The sequence below is a fragment of the Lissotriton vulgaris genome, chromosome 5, assembly GCF_964263255.1.
Source record: "Lissotriton vulgaris chromosome 5, aLisVul1.2, whole genome shotgun sequence".
Classification (NCBI taxonomy): domain Eukaryota; kingdom Metazoa; phylum Chordata; class Amphibia; order Caudata; family Salamandridae; genus Lissotriton; species Lissotriton vulgaris.
The window spans coordinates 1929064233-1929084785 of NC_141693.1; the positions used below are offsets into that span (position 1 = coordinate 1929064233).

Below are 20553 nucleotides of genomic sequence, written 5' to 3' on the forward strand. Positions count from 1 at the left end.
CCTCCGGTCAGCAGAGCCGCAGGTAAATAGTCTGCCACCACTTGTGACAAACCACGGCTTCCAGGGTATGGCTAGAGAATCCAGAGCCCCCAGCAGGGCAGCCCCAAATCCCTCGCCAGCCTGGAGCCCCTGATGATTTCCAAGACCTGTTCTGGGGTAAAAAATGGCACCGACCAAAGGAGTCCCTGTCATACCTCTTGCCCAGGACCCCGCTTGACCTAAAATCTTAACCTCAGGGATGGGTGGGTGGGTAACTTCTCTTGCGAGCTCCGACCTTCAGGCAGGCAAGTGGACAAAGAGGGGTGGCCCACTTGGTCACTGGCTTTTCAAGCCTCGCGCCACTTAATTACTTCCGGGTCGTCGGTCTTGTTTATCCCTCTAACTTCCGCTTGTGGATGGTATTCTCTTTCCGGGTCAAGCGACCCGGAAGGGATTCCTACACTCATCCAGGCCCTTTGCTGCCCCTAACGGCGCCACGCCCCCTAGGAGGGGTGGCGCCCGTCATAGGAGGCATACAAAGAGCACTTCCCTCCCCACCCTCTCATAGAAGCACTTGAGTCAAATTGGTCTTTACAGTTTGTATTTTTATTAGATTACATTTCTGGCCAATTACTCCATTGACCTCTCTTATTTATTGTGGAAATTCTTTTAAAATACTTTGCTTATAAAAATCACAGCATTAAAACAAGCCATCAAATATACGTTGTCATTATATTTACAACCCGCTCCGCATGGGGTCTTTTGCTTTACCTTCGGGCTGTGCCAGCAGGCCACAACCAAGATAGCCTGCTCTCTTTAAGCTGACCGCCCTCCGGTCAGCAGAGCCGCAGGTAAATAATCTGCCACCACTTGTGACAAACCACGGCTTCCAGGGTATGGCTAGAGAATCCAGAGCCCCCAGCAGGGCAGCCCCAAATCCCTCGCCAGCCTGGAGCCCCTGATGATTTCCAAGACCTGTTCTGGGGTAAAAAATGGCACCGACCAAAGGAGTCCCTGTCATACCTCTTGCCCAGGACCCCGCCACAGGACGAGGCGCTTACTGGCGGACTCGACCTCCCCCACCATGCTCAACTGCTTCAGTAATGGCTCCTAGAATAGTCTGTATGAACAAATCATTACCTGCTTCGGACAGATGCACCCCATCTGCAGGGTACAATTCTAACCTTGAAGTTTGTATCAGCTTGTGCCTAATGGTCCTAATGCTAGATTCCTGTAGAATCTCCGCTACTGATTGATTCAACCTCTTCACTGACTTATTAACTGCCTTCAGAGGCGCTCCCTGAGCCCACACTAGCCTTGGTATGACCTCTGACTATAACAATATCGCGTTGGGCAACATATTCCTGACTGCCGCCAGCACCGAGAACAAAGATTCTTTAACGCCCCTCCTTCCCGCCGGGATCATGTCGTTACCTCCAGAGTGTAACACTAATAGATCTGGGGTGGGCATGCCTCCGTCCATGGCCCCCCGCAGATCGTTAGGCACGTGCGCTAGGTGTTGTCCACCTATCCCAACCCAATGGTGGATAAATCCTTTCGCCTCCTGCCATCCTTCCTCGCGCAAATTCTTGAAGGCCAACCCCGCCCTGCGGATAAAGGAGTGTCCGCACCATCATATTTGGAGCCTCTGAGGCGAGGTACCTAGGGTAATTGAAGAGGAAAAGACAATCAACACAGGACGGCGGACGACTGGGGCGGCCGGCGGCTACACTCAAACTAGCTGCGGACGGACATAACGCTCGTAGCAAGCTGATTTCCATCGACCTAACCACTTAATAGTTTCCACTGGGAGCCCCAAGCCCGCTGCTGTCGTGGCTGCCCCTATACGGAATGAATGGGAAGTGAAATCGGTTGAGTCTACGCCTAGCTTTATCAAAGCAAGTTTGCATACCTTGGTGAATTGGAATCTGGTGAGGGGCATGCCGTTGCTGTGGATGAGAACTCTGTTATCGACTCCCTGCGGCCTGATACGTAGAAACTCCCTAGCCAGTCTCACCGGGCAATAAGTCATTCCCACCACTGCTCATAATTGGAACCATGCTCCCTTACCTAGAGGGTCTGTCTTAGACCTCCCGACCCTTACTTTCAGCATCCCTTCTAACATAATCAAATCTTCGCACTGTAATCCCTCTTCCCTGTCCGCCTTAGAGGCAGGGAGCAATTCTGAAATCCTAAATGCCCCAAAGAAGACTAATGCATACGCAGCTCTGAATAATTGAGTCTCGTAAGGGGAAAAGCATATCTCGGGCAGTATGTCCAGGATGGCCACTAACCTGCTTACATCAATGGGTCTCCTGCTGCCTTTCGCCTCAGGGGCTAAACGTTCCCAGCCCTTCACCGCTCTCCTCACCCTGGGATCCTTAGTTGGGTCTGCCACCCCTTGTAAACCCGCATAGAATGCGATTGCTGACAATTGTCTTTTCATCATTGCTACTGACCTCCCGCTAGCTTTCTGATGGACTATGAACTCCAGTACGCTCAATGGCGAGTAGCCCTCCACAATCCCGGCCCCCGTTAAGTAATCCTGGTATAACTGCCAAGACCTCTCATACATACTCTTTGTCTTGGGGGCCAGGGACGCCGTTATCAATTCAGGGGCTGTGGGGCACCAAGCTTCCATAGGCCTGATGGGAAGTTCGTCATCTCTCTGTCTGCTTGCGGCCAGTGGGCGCAGAACTCTGCCAACTTAAAACGAGACAAGGCGTCAGCCGCTAAGTTGTCTACCCCTGGAACATGCCTAGCAGTAAAAAATACATTGCGCCGCAAGCATTGCAATATCAATTCCTTCAACAGGCTCAACACCCATGGGCATGTCGCTCTCTGATTATCGATCGCCATCACAACTGACATGCTGTCAGACCAGAATACAATGTGCTTGTTTGCCAACATATCCTCACACAAGTGCAGGGCCACAACGATTGGGAAGAGTTCCAGAAAAGTGATATTCCGAGTCAGACCGCGCCGTGCCCATTCCTCTGGCCAATGCTGCATGCACCACTTGTGACCAAATACCTCCCCGAACCCCACACTGCCTGCCGCATCCGTGAACAATTCTAACTCGGCATTGGAACTACTCGGCATTTGCCACATCACCGAGCCATTAAAATTCTTCAAAAAATCTTTCCAAACGTACAAGTCATTCCTTACTTCAGCTGACAACCTAATGCGATGGTGCTTGACACGAAGCCCAGACATTGCCCTTGCAATGCTCCTGGAGAAGGCCCTGCCCATAGGTATCACTCTTAAAGCGAAGTTCAACTGACCCACGAGCACTTGCAGTTGGTGTAGTGTCACCTTCCGTGACCACAAGCAGGAGTCGATGGCTGCCTTGAAGGCAACCACCTTTGACCTTGGAAGCCTACAGACTCCTTCTCTAGTATCTATTTCGATGCCTAGGAATGATAAGCACGTGGTTGGCCCCTCCGTCTTTTCCGAGGACAGCGGCACGCCCAGTGCTTTTGCGAGGTGCTGGAAGCCCAGTAGGGCCTTCCTGCATGACTGCGATCCCTGGGGGCCCATGAACAGAAAATCGTGTAGGTAGTGTACCACGTCGTAGGATGTAACTGTTGTTAGGACTTGTTGGACTGCCCACTCCAGGAACCTGGCGAATGTTTCGAACACCGCACAAGCGATTGAACGACCCATGGGCATGCAAAGGTCAATGAAATACTCCCCTCTGAAGGTGAAACCTAAAAGCCTGGTATCATCTGGGTGCACTGGCAAGAGTCGAAATGCTGCTTCAATGTCAGATTTAGCCATTAAGGCTCCCCTGCCCAGCGCCTGTAACTTCTGGATTGCAATGTCGAATTTTGTATAACGCACAGTGCATAGATCAGGGTTAAGCTTGTCATTGACAGATAAACCTGGGGGGCTTGACAAATTATGTATCAAACGGAACTTCCCTTCCTCTTTTTTAGGTACTAAACCTAGGGGTGAGCACACCAGGTCTGGATTCGGTGACTGTTAGAATGGACCCGCAACCCTCCCCAGGGCCACTTCTTTCATGATTTTTGTTCTGCCACTTCCATGTTCTGCTGCACTGAGTTTTGGTTGCGCGGGGGAGCTTTGGCGGGAGTAGCAGAGGACGGGATGCGGAAACCAGAGGTAAAGCCATTTTGTAAAAATTGGGCATCTTGCAACTTGTCATATTTGCTAAGGAGGTGTGTCAGCACATGCAGTTTAATGGGTGTTGGCAGATTTTTCGGATGTTTTGGGTGGCCGTCCTTTGGCTGATGCATGGGCCGGCTGCTCCCTTGGCCTCTCTGACTTTTTGAAACATCTGATTTCTGGGTGCGATGGTCCTCCGCAAAAGGAACAACAGTGCTTGTATCTGCACCCTGTACCCCTAGTGCACTCATTCTTATTATACAGCCAGCAGGCCTGTTTCTTATCTCCAGCTCCCCTGTCACCCCGAAAGGACTGATTGTGAGCCGGGTAACTGGTCTTATTTGAGGGCGCAGGCACTGCTGAATAAAATACGGCATGCCACACATTAATTTGCCGTTGGTCCCAAGCTATCCCCAGGTGCACCGCCTTCATTTGGCGAAACTTAGTGTCATATTGCAACCACCCGTTCCCTGGAAACTCAGAGGCCGCCCCGTGAATCAGTGAAATATAGCTAATCAACTGGGGTGCCACTGCGGGGTACCTCTCGGCCATAATGACTGCATAGATAGCAAAACCTGTGATCCAATTCTTTATTGACCATTCTACCCACACCTTCTTGTGTTGGTACTCCCCTTCTTTGCCTACCCTGGTTTTACCCGGGACAACCCCGGCATTAATGAGATCAAATACATCAATATATTCTCCTTTCAGAATCTTCTCTCTGGTTTCCATAGGCACATGCCATGTTATCTCAGCTGAGGGTGATAAGGCCATGGACGCTGATCTGTAAATCAGCGGGCTGTAAGCTAATGCGGGGTGGCCCCCTACTAGCGCCCCTCCCGGCACTTGGGCTGAGATACCTGGTGTTCCTGTGACCGTTGCAGCGGTGTTCCCTGTCGGCCCTTGTGTTGGTGTTGTCAGTACACTTGGTGATTGCCCCATAACCACTGGCCCTAGAAACCCGGGGTAGGCTGCTGTAGGCGCCATTGTGCTAGCTGAGTAATTATTGAGAGATTGCCTGTGTGATGTTGCTGCTAATACACCTGGGGATTGGGCAACTCCCCCAGACTGGACCCACACTTGTGCTATGCCGCTGCTTGGATGTGCGACAACTGGGGGCGTGGCTATCTGCACCAAAGGCCCCTCCGCATTTGCTAGGGGGGCCAAAGCCGGCTGCGAAACATTATTCTGTGTATTGATTCCCCCGCTCGCCCCTGTCGATGGGGTGTTACTGTCTTGCTCAGGAATCGTAACCAAGTCTCTTGTTTCAAGCACCCCTTTCTCACCTGCGGATGCTGCTTGAGAACCCCCGGTTCTGGGACGCTTTCCTCCAGTCGCCTCTTTGAATCTTTCTGGTGTGCGCCGGGCTCGCTTGCCCCGCCCTGTTTCTTCCTGCGCCTCTGTTCCTGCCCCTTCTTTCATGGTCTTTAGCGCCTAGTCGACTCCTTTTTTCTTTGTGAACTCCAGAAGCTCCGTCAACGCCAAGTAATCATCTTTTCTAGCTTGGGCCCCTTTGCCCTTCGCTGCCCGTTTAGGCGGCATTCTGCACTTAATGAAATGGAAAAGTTAGTTCCACACCACAATCATTTATGCTTTGGAATTAGCGCCTAGTTTAACGACTGCATAATTCTTATACGCCACATGCCCCTTTCCCTGCATTTTCATTGTGACCGATATGCCCCTTTTGCACCCCGAGCCCCGAACTGTCCTTTTGAGATTACATGTACGCTAGCCCGCTAGTGTACATCAACAAAAAGGCCCCTTGGGCCCAGTATTTCAATGGGCACGCTGCGATGACACTTGCGCGTGACGATTGTAACTATCGGTTACTGGCATTGGTTTACATAGATATTACCGCTCCCTGCGCTGCTCCCGAAATCTAATGACGACGGCGAATACGCCGTGGCACAGCCCGTGTTCTTTCCAATTGATAAATGCTGCATATCGCGGCAAGAATGTGATGCGGCTTAGAGCGACTACGCTATACGCGACCAATCAACAACCCTTCTGCGAAAGGCCACGTCCGCCGCCCTCATCCGTCTGCACTCGCTGCGCACCCTGTCCTGGCTCATACACGCCCCTGGGGCCTTCCTCCGTGCATCTCCAGACCGCGACATGTTACGGTCACTCACCCTGCAATCGGATGGCTAAGCGCCCACCGGAGCAGCAAAACACATATAGGCAATCTACTGCGCTCTTTGGGAAATACTCACTCGTACGCATGTACCCGCTCTCGCACGCAGTACCACGGTCCACAATCACGCCTACATAGATAAACTAACTAATTTAATCATAACCACAGGCACACTGTGAGGCCCGCTCACCTGCGCTTCAGAGTCAATTGGCTCGACGTCAGCGATGCCGCACACGGCTCCTCCCGCAGTAACTTCTCTTGCGAGCTCCGACCTTCAGGCAGGCAAGTGGAAAAAGAGGGGTTGCCCACTGGCTCGCTGGCTTTTCAAGCCTCGCGCCACTTAATTACTTCCGGGTCGTCGGTCTTGTTTATCCCTCTAACTTCCGCTTGTGGATGGTATTCCCTTTCCAGGTCAAGCGACCCGGGAGGGATTCCTACACTCGTCCAGGCCCTTTGCTGCCCCTACCGGCGCCACGCCCCCTAGGTGGGGTGGCGCCCGTCATTTTAGTAAGTTTGAGTATTTATTTATTGTTTTGTGCGTATGTTTTGCTGGGAAGAAAAGTGAGGGATAGGGGGTGTATTTCTATTTAGCGTGTATCTTTTCCATGTTAGGGTCATGCTATGTTTTTTATTATGCAAAAAACACAGTTGATGGACAGAATGCAGAACAATGTCATACATTCACCCCAGTACAGAGATCTGGGCCTAAATCCATCGTTTTTTGCACTCCACACCACCCCAGTTCTGACATGGCCATATGCAAATCAGTCTGACCCTGTGCCTCATGGGAACAGTCCAGCCGGAACTGCCAAGCCATGCCTTCCCTGGACCGGAAACAAGCTTCCGAGGACCAGTTTCTGGCATTCCAGCCATCTTCAGCCCGGCTTGCTTGAATCCAGTGGTGTGGAGTGCATGGGACTCACGTCTGAGCATACCCATCCCACTCGGGGTGACAAATGCAAAAAACACAGTTGATGGACAGAATGCAGAACAATGTCATACATTCACCCCAGTACAGAGATCTGGGCCAAAATCCATCGTTTTTTTGCACTCCACACCACCCCAGTTCTGACATGGCCATATGCAAATCAGTCTGACCCTGTGCCTCATGGGAACAGTCCAGCCCGAACTGCCAAGCCATGCCTTCCCTGGACCGGAAACAAGCTTCCGAGGACCGGTTTCTGGCATTCCAGCCATCTTCAGCCCAGCTTGCTTGAATCCAGTGGTGTGGAGTGCATGGGACTCACGTCTGAGCATACCCATCCCACTCGGGGTGACAAATACAAAAAACACAGTTGATGGACAGAATGCAGAACAATGTCATACATTCACCCCAGTACAGAGATCTGGGCCTAAATCCATCGTTTTTTTGCACTCCACACCACCCCAGTTTTTTATTATGTCGGAGGATGTTACTGTCTGTCATTTGTCCAGGACATGCTTCTTGTCGACGTGTTAGGGACATGTTCATTGGTGTTTTGTAATGTACGTGCTCTGTAGGTCAGAAACGCATGTCCCAGGCTCCGAGGATTTGTGTGAATCTTGTCTCTTGCTTCCCAGCATACCGAGCGGGAGGAGCTGCAGCGTGCTCAGAGCTCAAGCTGCCCACCACATCGCTGCCATCTTGTTGGAAGCCTGTCTGTTTGGAGGGTGGGGGCAACCTCCTTGAATTACAGCATTGAGTAGGGGTGGAGGATGGGGATCGCAGGAGTAGGCTAGGCAGTCCCTGTCACCTAACACTTTGTTGACCAGAAGGTCCCTGTTGATAGCTGATCTGAAAATAATAGGGCACTGTCGACAGGGGCCTTGTAATACATGACTGCCATGTGGCAGCTGTCTCTCTGAATCCAGAACTTGGCAGCACTTAGGGCCAGATGTAGGAGGCCATTTACCGACCGGTAACAGCCGATTTCGGCCGTTACCGACCGGTAAATGGTCATTTGTGATGTAGGGGCCCTATTTTACTGATTCGGTAAATTTACTGAATCTGTATTTTTACCGATTCGGTACCTTGAAGATGTAGGTGGGACTCTTCTGAGTCCCACAGGCCTTACAGAATCGGTATTTTACCACCCAATCCAATTGGGTGGTAAAATACCTGCATGCACACCTATGCCATGTGACAGACAGACATGCCCTTAGGGCCCCCCTCGTTCCATTTCTAGCAATACTGTAGGGTTGGGTTGGTTATGGTGACATGCCAATGATAAAAGCTAAAGGCCTGATTGTTTATTAAGAACATGTATGATAAAAGAGGTATGCCTGGCAAATTGATTGTGAAAAGCATATGTTAAAGTGAATAAGGGTTTAAGAATAGATTGTTAGTACTCTGAATTAAAGCTTATGGATAGGTTTTTGTAACATGGAATCTCACAGCCTACCTTATTAGTTAAGGGTTGTGATGTTGGCTACCGTCTCAGACAAACCATGGGTATTGATGATTTGCCTGTGACATACTGGCTGGTTAACTAAGCTCTTTAACTATTATGTATAACTCTTTTGCTGAATTACAGTTTTAATTAATTTGTTGTGCATAGTGAGTCTTTTTTGCATTCCTTAAAGCGTGATTGTAGATTTTAAGTTCGGACTTGTATAGTAGTCTGTCTGATTCCTATTTGGACAGTCTCCATTGATGTTCTATATTTTGGCACTTTCTTTTGAGTATTTTGAGTTGTGGTGTGTACCACTTCTCTGTGGAGGGTCTTTGCAATTGCTTGGGTTTTAGTTTAGGGGTCAGTTGATCCAATGTTATTCTAATTTCCATCTCAAAATTAGCTGCTCCCGAGCTCACAGGGAGATCAGCCAGGGTCTTGATATTCGGGTGGGTGAAGTGAGATTGGAACGATGCTTCAGTAACTAGTCTCCAGGCTCGACTTTTCGTCTGTTGGTGTTTGCAGGGTTTGCTTAGTTTAGCGGATAGACCCAGTGTGAATGAAATAAGCAAATGGTCTGTCCATAGTAGTGGTTTAATCTCTTGGATGAGAGTAGCTTCAATATTAGAAAAAAGTAGGTCGAGGGTGTGTCCTGCTGTGTGGGTGGGCCCCTTGATCCACTGCTTGAGTTGGAGGATCTGCATACCGCTCTCCTGTTGAGAGACGGCCGGGTTATCATTTTTTCGAAGTGGACATTGAAGTCCCCTATCACTATATAATTCTTGTACTTCAGGCAAACTGGGAGGAGCTGGGTAAGTAGCCTGGTACTGAGATCGGCTTGGTGACCTGGGGGATTGTAAATCACAGCGCCAGCCAGAATGGTCGTCCTGAAGTGCCTCTTGAACAGGCTGGCAAGTCAGATGGTCTTAAAACATTATTGCTACCCCCCCCCCCCTCCATTTCAGCCTTGCCTATCTTGTTTGACAATTTTGTAGTTGTCCAGTAAATTATTGGCGACGTCTGGGGAGTTGTTATGTAAATGTAAATGTAAATGTATAGGCATTTATATAGCGCACTACTTACCCGGAGGGTCCCAAGGCGCTTCGACCGCTGCGAAACCCTTCCTGGCTTCCCTGAGAGATGGTCCCTTAATGGGTATCTCCAGGGTGAGACCAGGCATCCCCGGCGGTCTGGTGGGGCCGTTAGTGAGGATGAGGCAAGCTAATGCCCAGAGTTGCCGAGTGTGATCGCTGATCAGAGTGGGCACCGAGGCGAGAGAATTATCGAGTCCGCTGACCCTGGTCCAGAAACCTGCCGCGCCGGGAATCGAACCCTGGTCCCGGGCCGTCCTCTGCTCTCGGGTCTGGCGCCTCTAACCAGTGAGCCACACATCATCCAACCAAGTTTCAGTAATGAAAACAAGATCGGGGTTCCTTTCATTGAGAAGGTCCCAGATATCGGTGGAGTGCTTTGTAACTGTTCTTGCATTAGAATAGATGCAAGACAATTTGTGGGGGTCTAGGGCAGCCTGCCTACCTGTCAGGCTTTGCCCTAAACTACACCACTTGCATACAAGGCAGGAAATTGGGCCATACGTGTTACAGGGGTGGAATATGGCACACCGTGTATGATTATTGCCTGTGTTATGTGAGAGTGCTAGCAGTGTGTCTCGCGTGTATCTAAAAGAGGTGTATGGGGCTGGTTTGTCACATGCAGGGGTTCTGGCCCCTAGCCCCGGTAGGCCACGGACGGGCGCAGAAGGGCTTGCCTTAGGCGCGCCTTCGCTGGCACATTGGTTTAATATAGTAGAGATTGCGGGAGCCTGGCTCTGCCCTCCCACAGACCGGATGTACCCAGCAATTGGTCTGCCTGCTTCCTAAAACGCCCTCCACTCAAACGGCACACAGCCGCGGTGGACCAGGGCGGGGAAGTCAGTGACAGTGTAAAAAGAGTAAAAAAGGTATTTTAAAAGAAAGCCTAAAATCGTTTTCTTAAAACCAGTTTGCTAATGTGTTTGGCAGCAGCCTTATCAAAATATCTTTTGACACTGCTCACCATATTCAGTTTACAGTGAGTAGTGCGACCAACATTAATGTGAAGGCGCTGTATGGGGTGCTTTCTCCCAAAAAGAAAAAATACATAATTAAAGAAAGGTTCTGTAGCGCAGCCGCTAAAGTGAAAGCGGACCATGCTGTAAATAAAATAAATAAATAAGCGCACACCCGCTAAAGTGAAAGCACACCGTGCCGTAAATTAAATAAATACATAAGCACAGCCGTTATAATTATAGCGCACTGCGCTGTAAATTAAATAAATACATTACTAATAACAATATAAAAGTGGCCAGAGTGCTGCAAGGCCGTGGGTGGTATAGGGGAAGATCATTAAAGAAAATAGTGCTCACTGACTACATAAAGTAGACCGTGTAACAACACAAGTAAAAAGTCCAGTCCTTATGGGAGGTTACAAATGCAGGCAAGTCAGTACCTAGGAGGGACTATTAAGCCTATTCATGAATGAAAAGCAACGATTTAGAAAGGACAGTGACGGGAGCCAATTGAAAAGATGGGCGGGAAATGGGCGGAGCTTCTATCCCATACCTCAATACAGCATGCCTCGCAGAGCAGCGCTTGCGTTGCCAGCCTCAGCCTAAAAACAGTGAAGAACTAAGCCATATTTACGAACATTGAGTGTTTATGGCACTTGCAATGGTTTTCTAATTCATTTTTTAATTTCTTCCAGTGTTTGGAATCATGGTTCGGATTATGATGTGTGGGCCTTGTGGAAGCTGGTTATGGCTGCAGCCCATGCTGTTCTCTCCCTGTTGGCATCACTTGCCTAGTACATATTCCAGATGTTCCACCCATGTTTGAGTTTTTTTAATGTTACCCTTTTGAATTTGTGCATGGAATGCTGGCAAGATGTTTGAGCTCTTGTACCTCCCATTGTGAAACTCAGAAGCCTGGTTTTAGTCGATCATGGAACCCTAACACCCTTTCCTTGATTTCCATCTAGTTCGTGAGGATGAATGCAGTGGTACTCTCCTGGCTATCGATCCACCCGTCTCACATGGCACTTACCGGAAAGTGGTTGGTGCTTGGATGAAGGATTCACTGTCACAGGAAGAAAAGATCTATATCACTGAGAACCTCTTTGGTAGTAGCTTACTTGAGTTCAGAAACCTGGAGCATCTTAAGCAAGGTAGGAACAGCAGGGTCACAGACATTACATTGAGGAGACAATTGGGTAACATCCTAGTTATCGAAAGATGAAAGTTTCATTTAACATACCCCTCCCTCACGCTTCATTTATAAGTGAATTTTAGCCCCAGCATCCCCATGCTGGTGGACTCCTGCGTAAAGATCAAATCAGATTGTGAGGGGCTGGACACTATGATGGTAGAATCCATTTGCCACTGAGAATGTTCATGGACTGTGAGAGGCTAGTGGTCTTGTCTGGTTCTACCATCTATTGTCTCAAGTCCACTGTAGAGAAGATACCCTTTTATCTGAAGATTGCAGTGAAACTGGCCAGTTTCTGGGCTGTATCACATGGTGACGGGCCAATAACAAATAACTATAGAACTGGTCAAGACAACACTGTAGTGATTAAAGCATTGCCTGTGACCAGGTAGTAAGGTGTGTATTTTAGAGGAAGTAAAATGTTCTGGATTCAAAGGCATGGGCATCCAATGAGCTAGAGTGTCAGATTATTCCCATGGCAAGTGTTTTGGATGTTGTTTTACAGCCTCCTTTGCAAATCAACTGTGTGCCCTTTCAGGATCTTTTTGCTGAGGATGACAGGCTATTCAGGATAAAACACATCAACCTGGAGCACCAGGCACAGCTTGTAAACACCAACAGGGCAGATTTCAGAGTCTTTCCTCAGGTGGGCACAGTCATTGCCCCCTCATATGTCGCAAACCTTTTCAAGTCCTAGTCCTTCTCTAGCTGTGATGGGACAGATGAACCAGAGACATGTATTTGCCTGATGTGGACCTCATTGTCCTATTTCCCAGTTTCAGTTGTTTCTCAGACAGAATGGACTCCTGCATCAATCCCAGATTTTCCTAGACTGGTTCCAAACGGGTTATAGAATGGTACCCGTGTGGCCAGCAAAGCAAGTTCCTGAGGACATACTGTGTTAGTTCAGTTTGAGCTTATTCCTGTGCTATCTTTCCATGAAGACCCAATGGCCATAACCCAGTTAGGTCTATGTCTTTCCGTGTGTAGAGCATTCTCAATGCTGGCACCCAGCCACTAGTATTCTAGGTAAACAGAACTCAGTATACTGCATCTAAAAGTCTGACATACATCTGAATAGCTGGGACTCAATAAAAATTATACCTGATAGAGACTTCTAGCTGCAGATGTCTTACCTATCGCTCCAGAAGGTAGGCGCAGAATTGCACTGTGTCCAGAATGGTCTGATCAAAGGAGGAGTCTTAGAAGGAGTTCAGGTGTGACCTTCAGCATGTTGATAGTGAAACTACAGTGAATACAGGTGGTTTGCCATAGTCTGGAGGTGGGTGCAGTCCCCATTCGTTGAGATAGGGAAAGTTTGGGACTCCTGATCTTTGCAGATGTGCGGAAACCACTGCCATCAACCCGGTGAACAGCCAAAGGGCCACTGGTGAGACTAAATTGGAGCACAGCCAACTAGAAATGCCCCTAACCCCCGCTTCAGGTGAAGCCGATGGGCCTGCATGACAGGGATGTGAAAATGGCCGTCCTGCTGGTTCAGGGGTACCAACCAGTCTCGAGCAAAGACAGGACATGAGCAAGTGTGAGCATCTGGGATTTCTCCTTCCTCAGGAAGGCTGCGAGATGGCAAAGGCTTTTCCAGATCTGTGCTGATGGCTGTAGATTCCTTGTCGACCCTCCATCCTCCACGATCAGCAAATTGAACTTCTCTGCCTACAGAGAACCTGCCATACCATAGCATTGGCACACGAGTCAGAAGACCTTGGTGTGGCTGCGTGCTTCTGGCACTGAAACAGTCACAAAGAAACTGAGGTCAGCGTAATGGGGTAGCGTTTATATAGGCACTGCACACGTTACTTCCAGTGTGATGGCGTGGAAGAAATAAGCCACTAACCTGTAACTGTAGTACTCCAGTATTGAAAACTTTCATAGATTCACATGCTTGAATCATTCCCCGTCGACATGATGGGAGTCCCCGGTACTTAAAATAATAGTAGTATAGACTTAAATAGTCATATTACACTAATAGGTATAGACTAAAGAAGGCCTAGGTCTCTTAGTTTAATAACCTATCATAGTCCTTATTAAAGAAAGGACCAACATTATGCCCCAAACAATTAGCATCACTCACCCTCTAAACACTCCAGAGCGAAGCTCAGAGCCTAATATTTTCATTCACAAGTGCTTTATTCAACCTGTTGAGGCATATAAGGTGAGCTTCCCCCTGTGGAGGAGGGTGGGTCAGATGTGAATCTATAAAAGCTTCCAATACTGGAGACCTACAGTAACAGGTAAGTAACTTATTTCTTACTCCAGTATTAGAACTTTCATAGATTCAGATGCTTGAATCAGATTAGCAAGCAGTTTGGTAGCACATTTACATAGTTTTGAAGCTTAGCAGGAATCTGAATTGTGTAACCTGCCAGCGATTACCAAACAGTATAAAAGACATAACCATAACTGTAACAGTAAACAAAAAACTTCCATCAGCGTTAAAGACAATAACCAAATTACCATATGGAAATGTGATACAGTTGAAAATAGGTTGTAGGGTAGACAGGAGTGGCTCACCTTAATGGAACAGATGTCGAAGTACTGCCTGACCCACTGCTGTGTCATTGAGTACTGTTGAATCTAAGCAGTGGTGTCGGGTGAAAACGTGTCAATTTTTCCACATTGCTGCCCGGCAAATTTGTGGGAGTTACACTCCCGCAAATAAAGCTGTAGATGTTGCCACTGACCTTGTGGAATGGGCTCTGACTCTTGCAGACAGAGGTCTGCCTACTTTTTGATGATAAAATTGCATTGCACTTGCGATCCACCTGGAAATACTCTATTTGGAAGGCGGAAACCTTTCCTTGGTGTACTGTATGCCACAAATAGTTGAGCGGTCTTACGGAAAGATTTTGTCTTATCTAAATAAAACTTTAGACAACGTTTGACATCCAATGAATATAAAGCTCTCCCTGCCAATGTCGTAGGATTTGGAAAGAACGTTTTTAGTACAACCTGTTCACTAAGATGGAAATCGGATGGCACCTTGGGAATGAACTTTGGGTTTGTTCGGAGCAGAACTCCGACTGTCCTAAACTGCAAGAAAGGTTCCTTTACTATAACAGCCTGTATTTCACTGACCCGTCTGGCTGAAGTCAAAGCAAGTAGTAAAGCCAACTTGATTTCCGCAGTGTGAATTGGGCTAAAAGGGGCTTTCTTTGATTGTGAAAGGATCGTGTTCAATTACCAGGCTGGCGGTGGAGGTCTTACAGGCGGAAACGCTCAAAAGAGCCCTTTGAGGAATTCTTTAATTACCCTAGGCGACCATAGAGGTGAAGATGACAATGATCTCCTGTAAGGGGAAATGGCCGCTAAATTAACGTTTATTGAACTGTGCGCCAAACCTGATTTTGCGAGAAGCAGAAGGTAAGTTGTGATCTGTTCTGGAGAGAAAGACAGTGGATGTAAACTCTCCCAATGGAACCAGATGCAGCAACGTTTCCACTTGAGGCGGTACATTTTGTTGGTACTGTCTGCACTCGCTTTAGCTAGAATATCTCGCCATTCACTAGAAATGTTTAAGTGTCAGAACTCATTGTATTCAGGAGCCAAGCTGACAAATGCAGGCTCTTGAGGTCCAGGTGAAGTATCTGCCAGTGGTTCATGGTCAGGAGATCGGGAAAAACTGGAAGGTTGAAGTGTGAGACCTGCGATAATAGAAGCCGTTCCATGTACCAGTGTTGACGTGGCCATGCCAAAGCGATGAGGCTCAGTTTGCATGGTTTGACCTTCATCTTTCTCAGTACTCTTGGGAGAAGAGAAATGGGAGGAAAAGCGTAAGCAAAGAAGACGGACCATGCAATTGAAAAGGCATCCAACCATGACCCCTGTTGAGGATGCCAACTTGCATAGTACCAGCATTGGCAGTTCTGGGTAGTTACGAACAAGTCCAAGTCCGGAGTGCCTCAGCGCATTAATATGTTCCTCAGGGTTTGGTGGTGCAGCTCCCATTCATGACACAATGATGGCAGTCTGCCTAGCGTGTCCGCAGTCTTGTTCTGTCGTCCTGGCACGTGTTCTGCTCTAAGGCAGATACCGTGATTTATGGCTCATTCCCACAACTTTTGGGCTTCCTTGGAGAGATGGTGAGATTTCATGCCACCTTACTTGTTTATATAGTTAATCATCATGGAATTGTACGTTCGGACTAGCACTGATGAATTCTGTATCCTGGGAAGAAACGCCTGGAGGGTTAGATGCATAACTTTCAGCTCTAGAAAATTTATCTGAGATTGAGTTTGAGCTTGATGCCACTTTCTGCTTACTTGAAACTCTTGAAGGTAAGTTCGCCATCCCTCTAAGGACGCATCTGTTGTGATCACTAATGGTGCGGCTTCTTGATGCAAGGACATTCCTACCGATAAATGGTCTGTGTTTAACCACCACTTTAGGGCCTTCCCCATACGTGGAGTTACTCTGAGGATGTCGTCGAAGGAGCCTACCGACTATACCCACTGTTTGTCCAGCTCCTCCTGAAATGGGCGCATCCTGAGACAACAAAACGGGATCAGTGGTATGCATGATGACATCATCCCTTAAAGGGATTTGAAAAATTGGACCAAAGAGACTTTCTTCTTTTGATGGAATTTGCCAGACCGAGAAATCGCCGCTGATGTTCCTCTGCTGGGTATGCTTTTAAGCAGACCGTGTCCTGTTGCGCTCCTAGAAAGACAATCTTTTGTGACGGATTTTAATTGGATTTTTGTTGATTTATAGTCCAACCCAACCTTTTGAGAGCTGTGCCTGCCCTTGTGGACGCTCTCGCTTCTCACTCGGACGGAGCCTTGATGAGCCAGTCGTCCAGATTCAGGAAGACTTGATGTTTCCACTGTCTAAGAAATGATGCAATCGGAGCGAGACACTTTGTAAAAATTCTGGGCGCAGACTTAAGGCCAAATGGGAGCACTCTAAACTGGTAGTGGCATCCGGCTACCACAAATCTCAGGAATTTTCTGTGTTTTTGGTGAAAAAGTACTTGGAAATGGGTGTCTTTGAGGTCCAATGTTGTCATGAAATGGTGTTGGTTCAGGAGCGTCAGTTAGTCTTGCAATGTTATCATTCTGAAAGATTGTTCTTTCAGATACAGATTGAGATTTCGAAGGTCTAAAATTGGTCTCCAATGCTTTAACTTCTTCTTGATTAAGAAGAAACAGAAGTAGAAACCTATGCCCCTGCTTGCGAATGGTACTTTCTCTTTTGCCCCTTTGTTCAGCATGTTTTTTACCTCTTGCTGAAGAGCCCTGAGATGCTTGTGGTGGGAGGCTTGTGGGGGGTTGTAGGCAGTTTTTGGGTGAATTTTAGAGTGTATCCAAATTGAATTAGGTGCAGAACCCACTGGTCTGTAGTAATGGTTCGCCACTGGTGGAGGAAGTTTGAAATGTTGCCTCCCAGGCAGGTAGGATGAGACTGAAATGATTGGCTTGGTGAGCTGAGTTGGAGCCGGAGCCAGAGGTATATCATTGACCGTGGTTAGTATCCTTGCTGGCCCGTGATGTCTTTCTTCTATTTGCTCTGACATAGGATGTCTGAGGTGGTTGTCTTTGCTGGAACTGAGCTCTGTATGACTGTGACATGGAAGAATATGCTGGATAACGGTACTGCTGATATCCTCCTCTATAGGAAGGTTGACCTCTACCCTTTGACCCCAAAAGGGAGCTTTTCTGAACTGCAGCATCCCAAAGACTTGGCAATATGTGTATCTGCCTTGATGGTTTTAAAAGCTTCCTCTACATGGGTGCCAAACCGAGCCTCTCCATCATATGGAAGATCCAATATTTTGTTTTGAACCTCAGGACGAAAAGAGGTGGCTTTAAGCCAGCCCTGTCTTCGTAGAACTGCAGCTCCAGCTAGTTGTCTGAAACCTGTTACAGCCACATCCATCGCTGAGTCTATTATCTTGTTTGAAGTTCTCTCTCCTTAATGCAATTGTTGCCTCCTCTTTAACATCTTCCGACAGTTGATCAATCTAAGAAGCGATGTCAGACCACATCAGATGATCTTAGTGCCGTAAGATCACCAAGGATATTGCGGCTTTTACTGTTAGAGCTGACATTGTCGAGAATCTTTTCCCAATAGAATATAGACATCTGCCCTTTCTATCCAGAGGTGCAGGAAGAGGTACCGAAGGATTTTTTGAGCTGAGTTTTGGCGGCCTGCATCACTACTGGGTCTGGTTTTGGTTGCCCTTTAAGGCACCCTGGGACGTCATCAGTGGTCTTATACTTTTTATCCAGATATGAAAGCACGGCTGGCACAGAGGCTGGGTTTTTCATTACTCTAACACCTTCCTCCCAGATATAATCAATTATGGGAATAGCTCTAACTGACTTATGCTATGGCTCTTTAAAGTCATGTAAGAAGCTGTCCGCTTGCTTGGAAGGCATTGGTATAGCAAACCTTTTGCTGCACACTCCAACAAGTTGTGAAATCCCCCAATATCTTCTGGTGGGGAATCTACCGGAGGAGGTATTGGTGAGGCTGGTGAAAACATCCTGTAGTCTTCCCATTCTCAATCTGTATTCTGGTGCCTGGAGGGGAACAGATTGTGGAGTATTCAGTACTGAAAGCACTGTAGGAGCACTAACCCTTGCTGGCGATATCACCTGAGGAGGAGGAGATATATTGGATGGGTCTGAAGATGGGAAGTGCTGCCTATAGTCCTGCAGCATAAATTGCAAATCAGATAGTAATGCAGATTGTATTGTGACCATTTCTTCATGATACTGCTGATGCTGTTCAGACTGGGTAAAATAGGCTTGACCATAGTATTGCTGGTCATCATCGTCATCGTCATCTGGCTGGCAGATGACGTGCAATTCTGATGGGCTATATGCTTCCCCAAATAGACCTTCTTCTTCTTCCTCCTCTTCTGAATCTCCCTCCTCTAAAAGGTGAGTGGGTAAAAGAGGAGTCATTTTTCTAGGTGACGTGTGTTCAGGCGTAGTTCCGATGTCAGAATTTTTTGGGTCTATCCAGCTTTACAGATATAACCTTCGTAGACGATTGCGTTGACGGCGGTGACTTCTTTTCCACATTTTTTAATGTGCTTGCCATAAGTGATGTCGCTGATTACGATGATTTCGTCGAAGGAGAGGACTTCGTCAACACCATGTGGAATGCTCAACGGTAAATACTTCATCGACGGTGGAGACTTTATTTTTGTAGACAGCAACGTGTACATAGATGGTGGTGCACTCGACAATGACTTCGCCGACTGCTGCTGCGTCGTCAACCTTCTTTCCATCGATGGTGGCGATGTCGAAGATGACCTAGTCGACGCTATTTTCTTCAACGATGTTGTCGATTTTGGCATTGATGACGAGTGTTTCGTCGACGATGTGTCAAACTCCTTGTGTGATGTCAAGGAAATGGTCGATGAAACCGGACCTCGTGTCAACGATGTCAAGGTCGCCGTCCTTGATGTCGACGTGCCAGAAATGCATCCTCTTGTCGTCGACAGAGCTGGGATACTTTTCTTCAATGACTGAAAACTCCTTGATGGGATGTCAGAAGACAGGTGTTTTTGGTTCAGAAACATGGTTGTTCTTTTTTATGAGAACCTTTGCTCTCAGAGGAAGATTCAAAAGAGGACTTCTTGGTGCATTTTTTAGCAGGCTCCTTCTCAGACTGTAATGAATCTCTTGCGCTTTTTACTGAGATTTTTGAAGAGGTGGACGGGTCACTCTCAGAGTCAGACACAGGTCTGATCTAGTTTTCAACATCTGAAGCCAGATGAGAAGACGTCCTTCCCTGTCTCTAAGGGTCTTATTTGAAAAAGTGTGACAAATCTTGCATTCTGACGCCTTATGAGATGGATAAAGGCAGTAAATGCAATTTTTGTGAGGATCAGAGACGTAAAGTCCCTTCTTCAGGCAAGTGGCACATTCTCTGAAGAGAGCCTTCTTAGCATTGTCAGACATAGTCCAGATAGAAAGAAGACTCACCAAAAGTAAGAAACAGGCAGATAAAGTCTTGTTCTAATCAAAAGATCATAAAATTGTACTTTCCTGTAGAAAAAGTCCAAATTCTTCAATCAGATGAGAAAGCTGAATAGAGCTCAGAGGAGACTCCCTAGCACCAAGTGCAGTAAAAAATCAGAGGCTCTGAGCTTCCCGCAGGAGTTATCTAGAGGTTGATTGATGCGGATTGGTTGGGACATACATGTCATCCTTTCTTTAATAAGGACTATGATAGGTTATTAAACTAAGAGGCCTAGGCCTTCTTTAGTCTATATCTATTAGTGTATTATGACTATTATGGTCTACTACTACTATTTTATGTACCGGGGACTCCCATCATGACGACAAGTGAATCTATGAAAGTTCCAATACTGGAGTATCTATTTGGTGCCACATACTGGTGTGCAGAGGTAGTGCTCAATATTTTCAGGTAAGGGCTCTGTGGCTTAATAGAGTCTCTACCAGATAAGGCATTACTAAAGGTAAGTAGCATGTTCTTGAGGATCCCCGGAAGATGGCAAACTGCAGAGTAAGATAATTCTAATTCAGAATCCCTCTGCTGGTGTAAGGCTGCTGTTGTACAGTGGTATATTCCAGCACCAAAAAGGATTTTGGTCTTAACTTTCTACATCATCAATGAGACGGAATACTGCAAAGCACAACAATCAACCGGGAGGGGAGGAGATAGGATGAAGTGAATACTGTCTCATGAATCAATAAAAAAA

The 20553-nt window shown here is 47.4% G+C and overlaps 1 protein-coding gene across 1 annotated transcript in view; it reads left to right on the forward strand.

Moving 5' to 3' along the window:
- LOC147717753 (olfactomedin-like protein 2A) overlaps window positions 1–20553 on the forward strand; it is a 227722-nt gene that overhangs the window by 182424 nt on the left and 24745 nt on the right. The window contains exon 7 of the mRNA XM_086919879.1: window positions 11629–11814. Coding sequence (XP_086776005.1) covers window positions 11629–11814 — 186 coding nt within the window. The remainder of the gene's footprint in view (window positions 1–11628; window positions 11815–20553) is intronic.